Source organism: Colius striatus, chromosome 3 (genome assembly GCF_028858725.1).
Source record: "Colius striatus isolate bColStr4 chromosome 3, bColStr4.1.hap1, whole genome shotgun sequence".
NCBI lineage: Eukaryota > Metazoa > Chordata > Aves > Coliiformes > Coliidae > Colius > Colius striatus.
Window position 1 is genome coordinate 98,663,758 of NC_084761.1, and position 13,569 is coordinate 98,677,326.

General features: G+C 56.7%; 1 protein-coding gene across 1 annotated transcript; it reads right to left on the reverse strand.

Moving 5' to 3' along the window:
* Positions 1-1,755: 1,755 nt before the first annotated feature.
* SMYD5 (SMYD family member 5) lies at positions 1,756-9,198 on the reverse strand. Its single transcript, XM_061993421.1, has 13 exons — positions 9,117-9,198; positions 8,794-8,902; positions 8,075-8,214; positions 7,751-7,872; positions 6,980-7,049; positions 5,590-5,694; positions 5,056-5,118; positions 4,811-4,881; positions 4,240-4,346; positions 3,451-3,507; positions 2,566-2,660; positions 2,280-2,350; positions 1,756-1,914 (listed from the first exon to the last, which is right to left on the reverse strand). The coding sequence occupies exons 1-13, from the start codon at positions 9,186-9,188 to the stop codon at positions 1,776-1,778; spliced, it is 1,221 nt and encodes a 406-aa protein (XP_061849405.1). The 5' UTR covers positions 9,189-9,198; the 3' UTR covers positions 1,756-1,775.
* Positions 9,199-13,569: the final 4,371 nt, after the last annotated feature.

Below are 13,569 nucleotides of genomic sequence, written 5' to 3' on the forward strand. Positions count from 1 at the left end.
AGGCTGAGGGGGGATCTCATCAGCACTTACTTGAAGGGTGGGTGTCAGGAGGATGAGGCAACACCATTTTCTATGGTGTCCAGTGACAGGATGAGGGGTAAAGGACACAAGCTGGAACACAAAAAGTTGCACTTAAACCCAAGGAGCAAGTCCTTTGGTGCTGAGGGAGGGAGCCTTGGCCCAGACTGCCCAGGGAGGGTGTGGAGGCTCCTGCTCAGGAGGTTTCCAACCCCAGCTGGACACGTTCCTGTGCCCCCTGAGCCAGGGGAAGCTGCTTTAGCAGGGGCTGGGGCTGCAGCAGCTCTGCAGGACCCTTCCAGCTCCCAGCACCACTGTAGGATTCTAATGATGTTTTCCCTAGTTAAACTCCCTGCAGTGAGGGCAGAGCTCCTGTCAGTCCCCTCTGCAACACGAGTCAGTCACCCACTGGGGCAGCAATAGCCCCACAGGACAGCACAGCTTCAGGCCCCCAGCCCCAAGGGCTGGCTGGCCACCGATCCAGAGCCCAGACCTCAGTGGGCATCACTTCTCTCATGCCCAGCCCGCCCTGTGCCCAGTAGAACCAGCCCCAGCTCTTGTCTCTGACCCACTCCCCTCCACTGGTACAAAGAACGTGGCCCTGAGTTGTCACCAGTCTGGGTTTATTACAACACAGAAGGGGCTGTGGCCCCGGAGGGCTGGGGACAAGCAGCGGCTGCACGGCTGTGGCAGTGATGGTGGTGTCACAGGTGCCCATCTACAGTCTGCCCTCGCTCCTGCCACGGGCTTGAAGGAAGCAGCAGCAGGAAAACAGCTCCCAAAATCCAAGAGGGGAAAGAAAATACCCCAGGGTGCATCCCTGACCTGCTGCCTGTTGCTGGGAGACTCTTCTCCCTCCAGCCACGTGGTCCTCAGACACCAGCATGGGATGGGTGACAACACTCAGCTCAAGACAGCTCCACGTGGGGCCACTCAGCACTATGGTGTGTCCCTGGGCACAGCAGCTCCTGCTTGGGCACATCCTCCCTCCCCAAGCAGCCTGCAGCCAGATGGGTCTGCAAAACCCAAACCACCTTGTGACTGCTTACACATCATAGCCAGTGTCACCCAAAAAAGCCCAACAGTCACTGCAGGGGGCTTTGCATTGCATGAAGGTGAGAGGGAGGGAGGGAGAGAGGTGCTGCCAGGGTTGCCCCCACTCTTCCCACTGGCCTTGGGCACCTGAGCCACTCTCTGAGGTGTCTGTCCCACCTGCAAAATCGCTTTGCCCCGTGCTGCTCGCCAAGGCAAGGCATGGAATGGAGTATATATGAGGACCCCAGCTCCTTAGTGTGTAGATAGTGCTATATAGACATTAAATAGTACCCCTTGTGCACACAAACACACACACACAGAGGCTCCACTCATCCCTGGGGGATGGGGAAGGACACACTCCTCCACATCCACAGCCAGCACGGATGTGGTGGAGCAGCCTCACAGGTGACCACCGTGATGTCCCAAGGGCTGGCTGGCCCCTGCTCTCCTCCAGCTTCCCCCCTGCAAGCACCAGCCAGCCCCAACATGGCAGAGGGCCACCCCCTCCCAGCCTGTCCTCACAGGGAGGACGGGGACAGCCCAACACACACACACAGAGCACACCAGGACAGGCGGGAGCAGGGCCTGCCTCCGGCTCCCCCACACGGCCTCCCACCCGACCCCACAACACAACCCTGCTTCTGGTATTAAAGCTGCTGCCTCTCAGAGGAACCCTCCCCTGCCCCCCTGTCCCTCCCCTCTCCTCTTGCCCGGCACCAGGATCAAACATCAGTCATCTCATCCTCCAGCTCAGCATCATCTGTCTCCCCTTCGCCCTCCTCTTCCTCCTCAGACGTCACGTCGGCGTCGTCGGCTTGCGCCAGGCACTTGGGACACGAGCAGGTAAACAAGTAGTTCTCCCTGGGAGAAGAGAAGGAAGGAGGAAGGGTGATGGCACTGAAGGGTGGGTACAAGCCCAGTGGTGCTGCTGGGCAGGGGGCTGGGGACAGAGCACACAGGAAGGGCTAAATCACAGTAGTGTGTTTGGTCACGATGGGCTTGTGGGACGCAAGTTGTAGGGGTGGAGAAGGGGGTTTCTCAGCCCTGCAGGGGGGATGGGACATGGGGACAGTGACCAGCAGCAAGAATCCCAGTCCCTGAAGTGTGGAGAAGGGAAAGGAAGGTGGATGAGGACAGCAAGGGTTTGCAGGAGCCAACTGCAGAGCAGAGCAAGAGATGGGGGGCCCAAATCTTTGGCCCTTGAGGTTCCTCCAAGCAGCCCCTACCTGAGTATCTTGTTGCGGCTGTGTCTGCTCCTCTCCCTCTGACAGCAGTCCAAATAACTGATGCAGATTTCCTGGGAGCAAAAGAGAAACAGGTTGGGCTGAGAATCACCCCCCCATGAAGCCAAAGCAGCACCATTTGTACCAGTCCCACTGGGAGTCAGGGTAGCTCTTCCACAGGATGAGGTGAGAATTCCTCTTACAAGGCAAGAGACTGGAGGGGACACAGGGACCTTCTGCCACGGTGTGATGCCACCCCAGCCTCACACAGGCAGGTTCACTGCCTCACCTCTCCTGCTTCAATGTCCTCCAGAGCTGTGAGATGCAGGAGGAAGTTGTTTTCTGGGAAGGATGTCTCAGCGTTGGGGATGCAGCTGTGGTTACCTATGGGGAGGACAGCACACAGCTGTGAGGGTATCTCCAGGGGAAGGAGAACACAGAGGCAAGGTCAGAAACCTCACAGAGGCCCTGGGGCTTGTGCCTGCCCTCCCATGTAGCCCAGGCACACAGGAGCCAGAGCCTCCAACTGGGAGGACCATGGCCTGGCTAAAGACAAGGCAGCACAAAGCTGTGGCCACCCCATCTGCCTCAGGGCCAGCAGCATCCATCCCCACTCACACTGGGGACCAAAGAGCCAGCAGGGCAGGGGCCAGGAACAGAGCTCTGGGTCAGACCCACAGAAAGCACTCAGAGAGAGCAAACTGCCCTGGATCAACCCTGGGTTGCACAGCACCATGGCTGCCCCCAGGGGCTGAGGGGAGGATGTGCAGAGCTGTACTGTTCCTCCTGCTGCCCTGCTCCCCCTCACTCTGCCATTAACACTTAGGAGTGAAAGGTGACAGCTTTGGGTGCCAAGACATCCACTCTTACATCCCTGTGGTCCAGACAAGAAAGGCTCTGTCCCTCTGTGGTTTGTTCAGCTCTGTTTTGCTCAGACAAGGCTGGAGTTGAACTCTTTGCTAACTGCATACACAGCTCCTGGAAGCTGTATCACATCTGAGTCCAAGCCAGGACTGACCACTTCATAGCTACAGATGCCAGGAGACCCCTGAGACAGCCCAGAACAGCATCTAACACCAACACAAACCCCTTTCTCCAAAGGCTCTGAGGAAGAGTCTACCCCAGGCAATCCCCCTTCTCACTACTAGTTCCTCCCAGTCCTTGTGTTACTTACAGCAGCTCTGGAGCACGTAGAGACCTGATCCCTCGCAGTTGAGGAACTCTCCTGACTCTGCAGCACAGAGAGGGGGGTTAAAGCTTTGCATGAGCCCTTCCTGTCTCTCTACTCACACAGCTGTACCAGTCAAAACAAGTGACAAGCAGGGCTTTGAACGTTTAGTGTGGATGGGACTTTCTGCACAGGATCCCTCCACATCAGCCCTACACAGTCACAGAATCATTTTGGTTGGAAAAACCCTTGAAGCTGCTGCAGTCCCAGCCCTGCCCTCACCCTGCCCAGCCCAGCACTACCCCATGGTACCTCAGCACCTCAGCCCCACGGCTTTGGGATCCCTCCAGGGCTGGGCACTCCCCCAGCTCCCTGGGCAGCCTGGCACAGGGGCTGACACCCCTCTCAGGGAAACAGTTCTGCCTCAGCTCCAACCTCAACCTCCCCTGGGGCAACTCCAGCCCCCTTCCTCTCTCCCATTATCCTGTCACCTGTTCCTGTGGAGAAGAGACCAATTCCCAGCTCACTGCAGCCTCCTGTGAGGGAGTTGCAGAGAGTGCTCCTGCCTCCCCACAGCCTCCTCTTCTCCAGGCTGAACACCCCCAGCTCCCCTCCAGCTACCCAGCCTCCAGCTCGTGCTGCTCACAACCTTGGACTTGCTCTATCCACACAGCAAGCCAAAAGCAGCAGGCACAGAGCAGGGAAAGGGGGGATCTCCCAGGCTTCTCCTTGTGTCTGAAGCTGGGAAAACCCTCCAGCAGCCTGCTGCCAAGAGCCCTGCCCATGGAGCCTCACCCTTCTCGATGTCCTTGTAGAGCTGGTCGATGAAGGCATCCAGCTCCTCCCGCTGCAGCACCGGCAGCTCCAGCGCGTCACAGGCGTGAACCCACTGGCTCAGAGAGCTGCAGGAAGCAGAGGGACACCCTCACAGTCCCACGGTGGGACACAGCATGGGGGAAATTTAAGGGTTAAACTCAGCAGCTCTGAGCCTGGCAGAGGGATGAGAAAGGGTTGGGCACAGGCGAGATAAAGGACAGCTTCTAAGTGAGCCCTTTGTTGTGGTAGCCCAGGCCAGTGTGGGTTTACAGAGGGCACATCCCCTCTGTGCCACAGAACAGAATCACAAGGGCTGGAAGGGACCCTGAAAGCTCATCCAGTGCAACCCCCCTGCCAGAGCAGCACCACCTAGAGCAGGGCACACGGGAACTCATCCAGCTGGGTTGGAATGTCTCCAGAGAAGGAGCCTCCACAGCCCATCTGGGCAGCCCCTGCCAGGGCTCCCTCACCTCAACAGGGAAGAAATTCTCCCTTGTGTTTCTTTGGAACCTCTTGTGTTGCAGCCTGTACTCACAGAAAGCCCCGTTACCTTGTTCCTATGCCTTGGCCGTTGGTTCCAACGAGGGCAAAGAGGGATCGAAAGCCTTCTGGGGTGAACCACTGCAGAAGGGAGATAAGAAAAGAAGCTGAGCCCAGGCCACCCACTCTGCAACTGTCTCCAATCCCACAGGGAGCTTTGGGGGATGGAGAAATGAGGAGAGTGCCAGGGGAAGCCCTGGCCAAGGGAAGGGTCCCACCACGCTCCTGGGCTCATGGGGACGCAGCTCAACTCACCCTGCTGAGATGTTCATCGTAAAGAGCTTCAGTGAAGAGCAGCCTCAGCAGTTCCAGCTGACCCTGGCAGGACACAGCAACATCCTCAGGGTGGGGAGAAGCCACTGCACGTCAGACCCAGGCTGACAGCTGGGCCCAGCACAATCTGAAGGCTGAGGAGTCAGGCTCCTCGACCTTCCCTGCAAGGCTGGAGGCTGCTGCCCTCAGAGCAGCAAAGGCCATTCATTTTAGCAGCACAAACCACCCACTCAGCAGCTAAACATCACCCTGTCCCATCTCACTGTACAGGCATCTCCACCTCAGCAAGGAGGAGCGTGTCCCACTGGAGCACCACAAGCCCAAAACCCTCCAAGCAACCTGTTTCCTCTCTGTCAGGTCATTCAACCTGGCTTTGTGCCTCCACTCTGAGCCTGGGATTTCCAGTGTCTCCCATCCCAGGTGTAACAGGGCCTCTGCAGCCATGGGCTCACAGACACAGGCAGGGAGAGAGCAGGCTTGGGGATTCAATACATCCAAGAGTTGTCAGGGTCTTACCTTAAATTTGTCCCCCAGCAGCTTGTGCACAATCTCCTCTTCTTCATTTGCTGTCTTATTGCAGAACTGGGAGAAGGCCTTGATCCACCACTCCTTGTCTTTAGCCTGACAAAGGAACCAAGTAAAGGCATTGCAACAAAATGGATTTCCTCCCCAAAGGGGACAGAGGGAGGGGAGGACAGGGTTTTGGTAGTGGGGGGCTACAGGGGTGGCTTCTTTAAACCAAGAGCTCTCAGAAGCTCCCCCTGTAGCTGACGGGGCTAATGGCAGTCAGTTCTAAGACGGACCCACAGCTGACCAAGGCCTGGCCAACTAGTGACTGAGGGAACCCCTCTGTGATTAACAAACTGAAGGGGAAGGAATGGCTGGGCAGTTGCTGAACTGCAGCAGTGACAGGGAGTGAGAAGAATGTGAAAACACCTCTGCAGACACCAAGGTCAGTGAAGAAGGAGAGGGAGGAGGCTGCTTAAGCCCTGAAAGAAAGACTCCCCTGTGCCCTGTGGTGCAGCCCATGGTGAGGCAGCTGTGCCCCTGCAGCCCAGGGAGGCCCCAGGGAGCAGAGACCCACTCACAGCCCATGCAGGAGCCCACGCTGGAGCAGGTGATGCCTGAAGGAGGCTGTGACTCTGTGGGAAGCTCAGCCTGGAGCAAGTTCCTGGCAGGACCTGGGAGCCCATGGGGAGAGAGAAGCCCAGGCCAGAGCAGGTTTGCTGTCAGGGCTTGTGACCCTGTGAGAGCCCCGGGCTGGAGCAGTCTGTCCCTGAAGGACTGTTCTCCCCATGGATGAGCCACATTGGGGCAGGGTGTGAGGAGCTGCCTCTGTGGCAGGCCCTGTCCTGTGTGCTGCTGGGGGGGATGAAGGAGAGTCCTGGGCACAGGGAGGGGCGGGGGGAGGTGGTTTAAGATACTGTTTTATTTCTCATCTCTCTTTTCTGATGGTTCATTAATAAATCAAACCCTTTCCTCCCCAAGTTGAGTCTGTTTTGCCTATGACTAATTGCTGAGTGATCTCCCTGTCCTGATCTCCACTCACAAACCTCTTGGTATATTTCTCTCTCCCCTGTCCAGTTTAGGAGGGGGAGTGACAGAATGACTCGGTGGGCACCTGGCACCCAGCCAGGGCTAAAGCACCACACCAAGCCAAAGAAACAGAACCAATGGAAAGCTTCAGTTCTTACTATTTTGGTACCAAAAAAAAAAGGACCTGCTTGGCTCAGGACACAGGAACCTCCTTTGCTGCCTGCTGTCTCCATGACCAGGGACCACTAGATATTGAAATCTATTCAAGCAGTGCCATGTCATAGCAGAGATCAGTCAGTAACTGAATAACAGCCACAGCAGGGTGAGGAAACCACCCAGTGGCAGTTGTGGCTCCAAACCACCGACATACCTGCTTGATAGTGGCGACCATCCGGGCCATCAACATGATGCTGGAAGTCTCTGGTGGATAATGCATGTTTCTGGGGGATAAGAATGAAGAAAAGAGGTGAGCAGAGATCAGTGCTGGCATGGAAACAAAAAGCCAGAGGCAGGCAGAGGCAGCTGCCATCCATGTGGGCATGCCTGCATTCTTCTGTCACACCAAAGCAGCCAGTGCAGCACGAGGATCCAGCACTGCTAAGGGTGAGGAGCAGCCTGCACCCACCTGCCTGCTCTGAGCATACAACTAATCCCCCATCATCCTCCTAAACACAAAGCCTGGGGCTGCAGAAAGACACAAAGCCTGGGGTCTGTGACGTGCTTTGGGTCAGAGATGTCTCTTCTCCCCTTGCAGATTTGCCATCCCCAAGCGGGGACAGCAATTTATGCACCCGCAGGGGTTCTGCAAGGAGGATCCCCCAGAGGCTGGAGATCAGCAGGAGCACTAGAAAACTGCAGGAGTGAGGGATGCACAGCTCAGTGCTTTGTAGCTCTTTACTGGGAGAAAAATAAGAACTGCTCAGCCTTGTGCCCAAAACCCCTGAGCTGCCAACACAAAGTTACCCGTTGTCCAACCAACAGGTAGAGCTGGTCACATCCCATGGGCACCACCACCCTCCAGCCACTTCATGCAGGGATGCAAAGCAAAGACAGCCCTCAGCCCTGGTCCCAAGCAACATCATCCAGCCCAGGAGAGCCACCTCTTCCACCCTGGAGCAACGGGCAGAGGTCGGTCCCCTACCTCCATGCCTCCTGCAGCTTGTTGAGAGGGTGCGTGGGGTCGTCACGGGACGGGCCAAGGCACAGGACCTGGTGGTACTGCTCCAAAGCGGCCTGCCTGCACTCAGCACTGCAGTACGTCACCTAGAGCGAGGGGCACAGCGCCCAGCATTGGCTACAGCAGCAGGAAAAGGGGGTCTCTGGCCTAGCTGTGCCCCCTTCCCTGACCCTCTGAGCCCCAGCTCTTCAGCCAGCACGATGCAGAAGGGAAAGGGCACCCATCTCGAGGCAGCACGAGGAGCCAGTGACCCCAACAAGACCACGGTCCTTCGTGGCAGCCGCGTACCTGGCATCGGGGACACTGCTGGTGCAGGTCCTTGCGGATGCTGCACTGCTCTGGGTGAGGCAGCACCAGCGAGCTCTTCCCCAGCAGCCGCTGGGCATTCTCCTCCGCCGTCTCCAGAGCTCGCAGGCAGTGATCGCAGGCTGTGGGGAGAAAAAGGGTCAGGGAGAGACGGCACAACTGGTACCAACACCACCTCTGAGCCTCTTGTGGCTCCTTCCTCAGGAAACACCACCTCTGCTGCCATTTAAACCCTGCCCATCCCTCATCTGCTGCCCTGAAACACCGTGCAGTGTTTAGGGGCCGTACGATGGCAGTGTCCCCATGTCACTGATCCAGGATGGATGTCAACACAGGACAAAGAAAGTTTAAAACCCTGCTCTTACAGCCCTCATCTTTCACTCTGGTCCCTCTGGAGAGCGCTGGCACCTTTGTGGGCTGCGTTCTGTGGTGGTGTGACTGGGATTGCTAACACCCACCAGCAGAGGTTCCCACATAGATGGTACCCGGTGGTGGCACAGCGGGTTGATGGACGTCACCATCCCTCAGATGACCCCTCACGTTTCCAACTTGTCAACAGAGGCAGAAATGGCAGCAGGGCCACCTTCCTGGCACTGCTAAGACAATCCCAAATCCTTTCCTTACAAACTAGGCAGCTCCTTTGGGACCCCCACATCACCTCCACAAGGCAGGCGATGGGGACACGGCCACCACCCGCTCACCTCGGTAGTTGTACAGGGCGTTCCAGAGGAACTGGGATGACACCACCGGCCTCTCCACGAACACGGTTTCCCCTTTGCGGATGTTTTTGGTGGCGAACAAACCTTTTCCCTACCGAGGGAGAAGCGCGGGGTGAGGGAAAAGCGTGGGGAGAGGTGACGCGCCCGAACCCACCCACGAGGCTGAGGGTGCCCCTTCCCCCGCGCTCAGCCTGACAAGACAAGGCTGACGGGTTTTTAACCCTCCCTTTTTCCCCCCGCAGAGGCAGGGGATGGGACGGAGGGACCCCCGCGGCGGGGGCCCGGGCCGTGGCCGCCGGGCTCACCTTGGCGCTGCTGATGAACCGCGCCTCCGCCGCAGCCCCGGCCCCGCACACGTCCCCCGCCGCGGCGGCCATCTTCGGGCGGCGACTTCCCCGCTCTGACCCGCCGGGGGCGGGCAGCGCCTCTTCCTCTTCCTCCTCCTCCTCCTCCTCCTCCTCCGCCCCACCAACGCGCCGCTCCACGTGAAGATGGCCGGTCAAACCTCGGGAGTCCGCGCCCGCCATCACCCCCCCACACTTTTCATCTAGGGGCGGTGGGGGCCGGCGGCCATCTTAGCCCTCCCCTCAGCCCACTGCCACCCGTCCAAAAGCTCCGAAACGGGCGCTCGGGAGCTTCTGCAGTCATCCGAAAATCACGGCGGAGTTTTGCTGCCTCTCCTCTCTAAATTACTGCTGGTTTTTAACCGTACAGAAGCGAGGGGAATACCCTTCATAGCCCTGTTATGTGGGAACGCAGGGTACCCCCTCACAGGGCAAGGGAGTATCGCAACTGCCCCTGCGCGCCCTGAACTAGCCCGACTTTCCTAAAGGAGCCCTCAGGACTGGTTAAACTGGCCCCTGTGCCCTCGCTACATCCTGCTAGGCTGCCTGCAAACCCCTAAAGCACACGAACACGCGGGTTTAGTTGTATGTGGTGATGGGTGCCGGCCCTAGCCACCACTCAGTCCCGCTCATCATCGACCCGGCAGCCGCAGCGGGTTTGGCCGTGTCGAAGAATTTCATCTTCGGGGCGCGTTGAGGAGTCACTAGGTGTCACTGTCGGCTCGTGGCGGTGACACGGCAGCGGGTGGTAAGGCCGCATGGCTGCCGCGGCGGCTGCCTCCGTGCTCAGGCCGGCAGCCGTGCGGGAGCGTGGCCGCAGAGCAGGACACCTCCCCGGCAGCCAAGGGACGGACAAACTGCCAGGAGCACCCTCCTCATCTGTATTTTGGGGTCTGCACTGCAAATGCCCTTCCCAGGGTTCTACAGGGACCCAGACACGGATGGAGCGATGGTACCCAGTGACTCCTGTTTCAATTACATCCTCACACAAGTCAGCAGCTTAGCCATCATTGCAGTAATGGCGTTGTGTGTCGTTATTTTCTAAGGTTGTGGTGCTGAGTGGCAGGGTGTCTCAACCATCAATCACAGAATCACATCATGATTGAGGCTGGAGAAGACGGCCACCACTGAGCCACGTCCCTCAGAACCACGTCCCCCGGAACCACGTCCCTCAGAACCACGTCCCTCAGAACTATGTCCCCCAGAACCACGTCCCTCAGAACCACGTCCCTCAGAACTATGTCCCCCAGAACCACGTCCCTCAGAACCACGTCCCCCAGAACCACGTCCCCCAGAACCACGTCCCTCAGAACCACGTCCCTCAGAACTATGTCCCCCAGAACCACGTCCCTCAGAACCACGTCCCCCAGAACCACGTCTCCCAGAACCACGTCCCTCAGAACCATGTCCCTCAGAACCATGTCCCCCAGAACCACGTCCCTCAGAACCATGTCCCTCAGAACCATGTCCCCCAGAACCACGTACCTCAGAACTATGTCCCCCAGAACCACGTCCCCCAGAACCACGTCCCTCAGAACCATGTCCCCCAGAACCACGTCCCTCAGAACCACATCCCTCAGAACCATGTCCCCCAGAACCACATCCCTCAGAACCACGTCCCCCAGAACCATGTCCCTCAGAACCACGTCCCTCAGCCCCACAGCTACAGGGCTGTGGAATCCCTCCAGGGATGGGGATTCCACCATGGCCCTGGGCAGCCTGGCACAGTGCTTGGCAGCCCTTTCTGGGAAGGAATTGTTCCTCATCTCTAATCTAAACCTTCTCTGGGGCAACTTGAGGCTGTTTCTTCTTGTCTTGTCACTCACTCGTTACTTGGAAGGTAAAGATGCACCACCTCCCTGCAGCCTCCTGTGAGGGAGTGTCAGAGTGCTCCTGTCTCCCCTCAAGGCTCCTCTTCTCCAGGCTCAACACCCCCATTCTCTCAGCCCCTCCCCAGCCCCCTTGTGCTCCAGCCCCTTCCCCAGCTCTGTGCCCGGCTCTGGCCACGCTGCAGCCCCTCAGTGTCCCTGTGGCAGTGAGTGAGGGGCCCAGCACTGACACAGCCCTAGAGCTGCAGCCTCCCCAGGGCCAGCACAGGGGACAATCCCTGCCCTGCTCCTGCTGCCACCCCAGTGCTGATCCCAGCCAGGCTGCCCTTTGCTTCTTGCCCCCCTGGGCACGCTGCTGGCTCATGTTCAGGCAGCAGCTGTCAACCAGTATCCCAGTATCCCCAGGTTCTTTCCCTCTGGGCAGCTTTCCATCAGCTTGAGCCACAGCCCAGCCAGCAACACTCATTGTTCCTGTCTCCAGATGAGCCCTTGTGCCCACAGGAATTTGAAGTATTGGTAAAGCTGGACCTGGTTGTGATTGGAAAGCACAGGAAGAACCTTCTCCTGAACTTCTGTTTCCTGAAGCATCAGCCCTTCACAGCTTTGGCTGCATCCACTGCAAATGCAAGTCCTTGTTCTCTGGGAGCAGCAGCCCAAAGCTGAGCACCCCATGCTAACCAGATGTTTATTTCTGACTATAAATGTAGCTCTATCTCCGCAGTGATTGGCCCAGAGAGAATAAATCCTGTTATCTACTCTACTCATTGATCATTTTTTTAAACACACCTATTTTTAAGCATTTATTTTTGTCCAAAGCAGTTTATTAAGAGAAAAACCCTCAAACTTCTGTGAAAGATGAAAATACACTTGGAAATTTCAATGGAAAACTAAAAGTAGTTGTATTTTCCTTCTGGGTTTGGGTTTTTGGGTTTTCAGTTGATCTATCCAAATACTGTTCTTGCTCCATTCCAAATGTTCCAGCTTGAGGCAAGTGCACAGGTTCACCAGCAAACACACAGGGGTGGGGGGGAAAAAAGCCCTTCTTTCATGTTTTTATTGGCATGGAATGGAAAAGTGTGAGAAGAAATCACCCTGTCAAGCAGAAATCACCCTTGCATTGGCTTCTGCTGTTTTCTTTTTGACAACAGGAGTCCCATTAGAAGAAGATGTATTTCTCTGGGGTTTTCTTCTTGTTTTTAGTTACCTTAGAAACACAGAGTAAACCACACACAGCAAAAACGGGGTAACCCATCCCTGGCAGCTCTGGGACAAGAAGCCACTGAGGCCTCTCTGTGTGCTCAGAAACCAAGGAGCTGCCAAAGCCAGCCTCCCCCCAAGCCAGACCCATCTCTCTTTTTAAAATAGACTCCATCTTTATTAAGAAGCAAAGGAAATAAATAAGTGACACTTACTGAGGAAAGAATCAAGAAGTTACTTCTATAAATAACAATTATAAGAGTAAAGGGATAGAAAGAGAAGCAATAAATTACCCTGTGGTGCTTGGTACCCTGGGCAGATGGAGGAAGGCGTGGTGACAGCCCAAGCACTGACAGCCTGGCCTAAGAGCACTCAGCTGTTAACACACAGTGGGGAGGGGAGGCTCAGGTGCTTAGTCCTGACCTCTCAAAGCCCTCCCACCCCCCAGAAACAACCACTAACTGCACTGGGTGGTCCCAGCCCTGCTCACCCAACGCTCCAGCTGCTGCTTCCTAGATGTATAGTGAGGAGAGAACTGAGCAACTGCTGTCTGAGGCAGAATTGGCACATCTGGATGAGGGGCAGGGGGGTGGCTGAAGCACCAGAAGGGTTGGAAAGCTGCGTCTTTCTGACAGCTCTGATCCCCACACCCCAGCCAGCCCAAGTACCTCATTCCCTGCACACACCAAGGCAAAGAAAGGCAATGCCAAAGGGCAGGGAGACCTACTGGGTTCTGCCTTCTGGGTTTGGGAAGCCAAAACAAAGGCACAAATACACCAAGGCACAGCATTAGAAGAGGCACTTGTGTTCCAAGGGCAGGATCAGACCCTGTTCATCTTATTGCAAACATAACACCACAGTTTGTGGGTGGGAGCAAAGAGATTTCCAACTTTCTCCTTGGTTGTTTTTCGTGACCTGGGAGTCAAGTTGACCAGGAAAAAACAGAATCAGAGCTGATCCTCCTCCCAGCACAGATGTCCCTCCCAGCAGGCCACAGCCACAAGTGACCCCGTGTTTAATTGCCCTTATGCTCACAGCCATCAGAGACACCGTCTGATGGTCACCCCAAGCCTCTCTCCTGGAAACTCTTGTGTGTCCAGGTGCTTCAAGAGCAAACAAGACACCACATGCCTTGCCACAGCCATGGCACCATCAAGTACAAGCAGCTTGGTGATGAAACCCCAGCAGTTACAGCACAGGGCTATCAAACAGCAGTCAAATTCAGGGGGTTCCTCCCAGCTGGCTGCAGTTTCATCCTGTAGCTCCAGCTCTCAGATGGGAGAGCACAATTGGACCAAAGCAGCACAGATGTGCCTGCATCCTCAGTATCTCCAGCAAACAGGCATGGCTGAAACAAACACCAGTGGCAGCTGAGCCTCAGCAGCCCT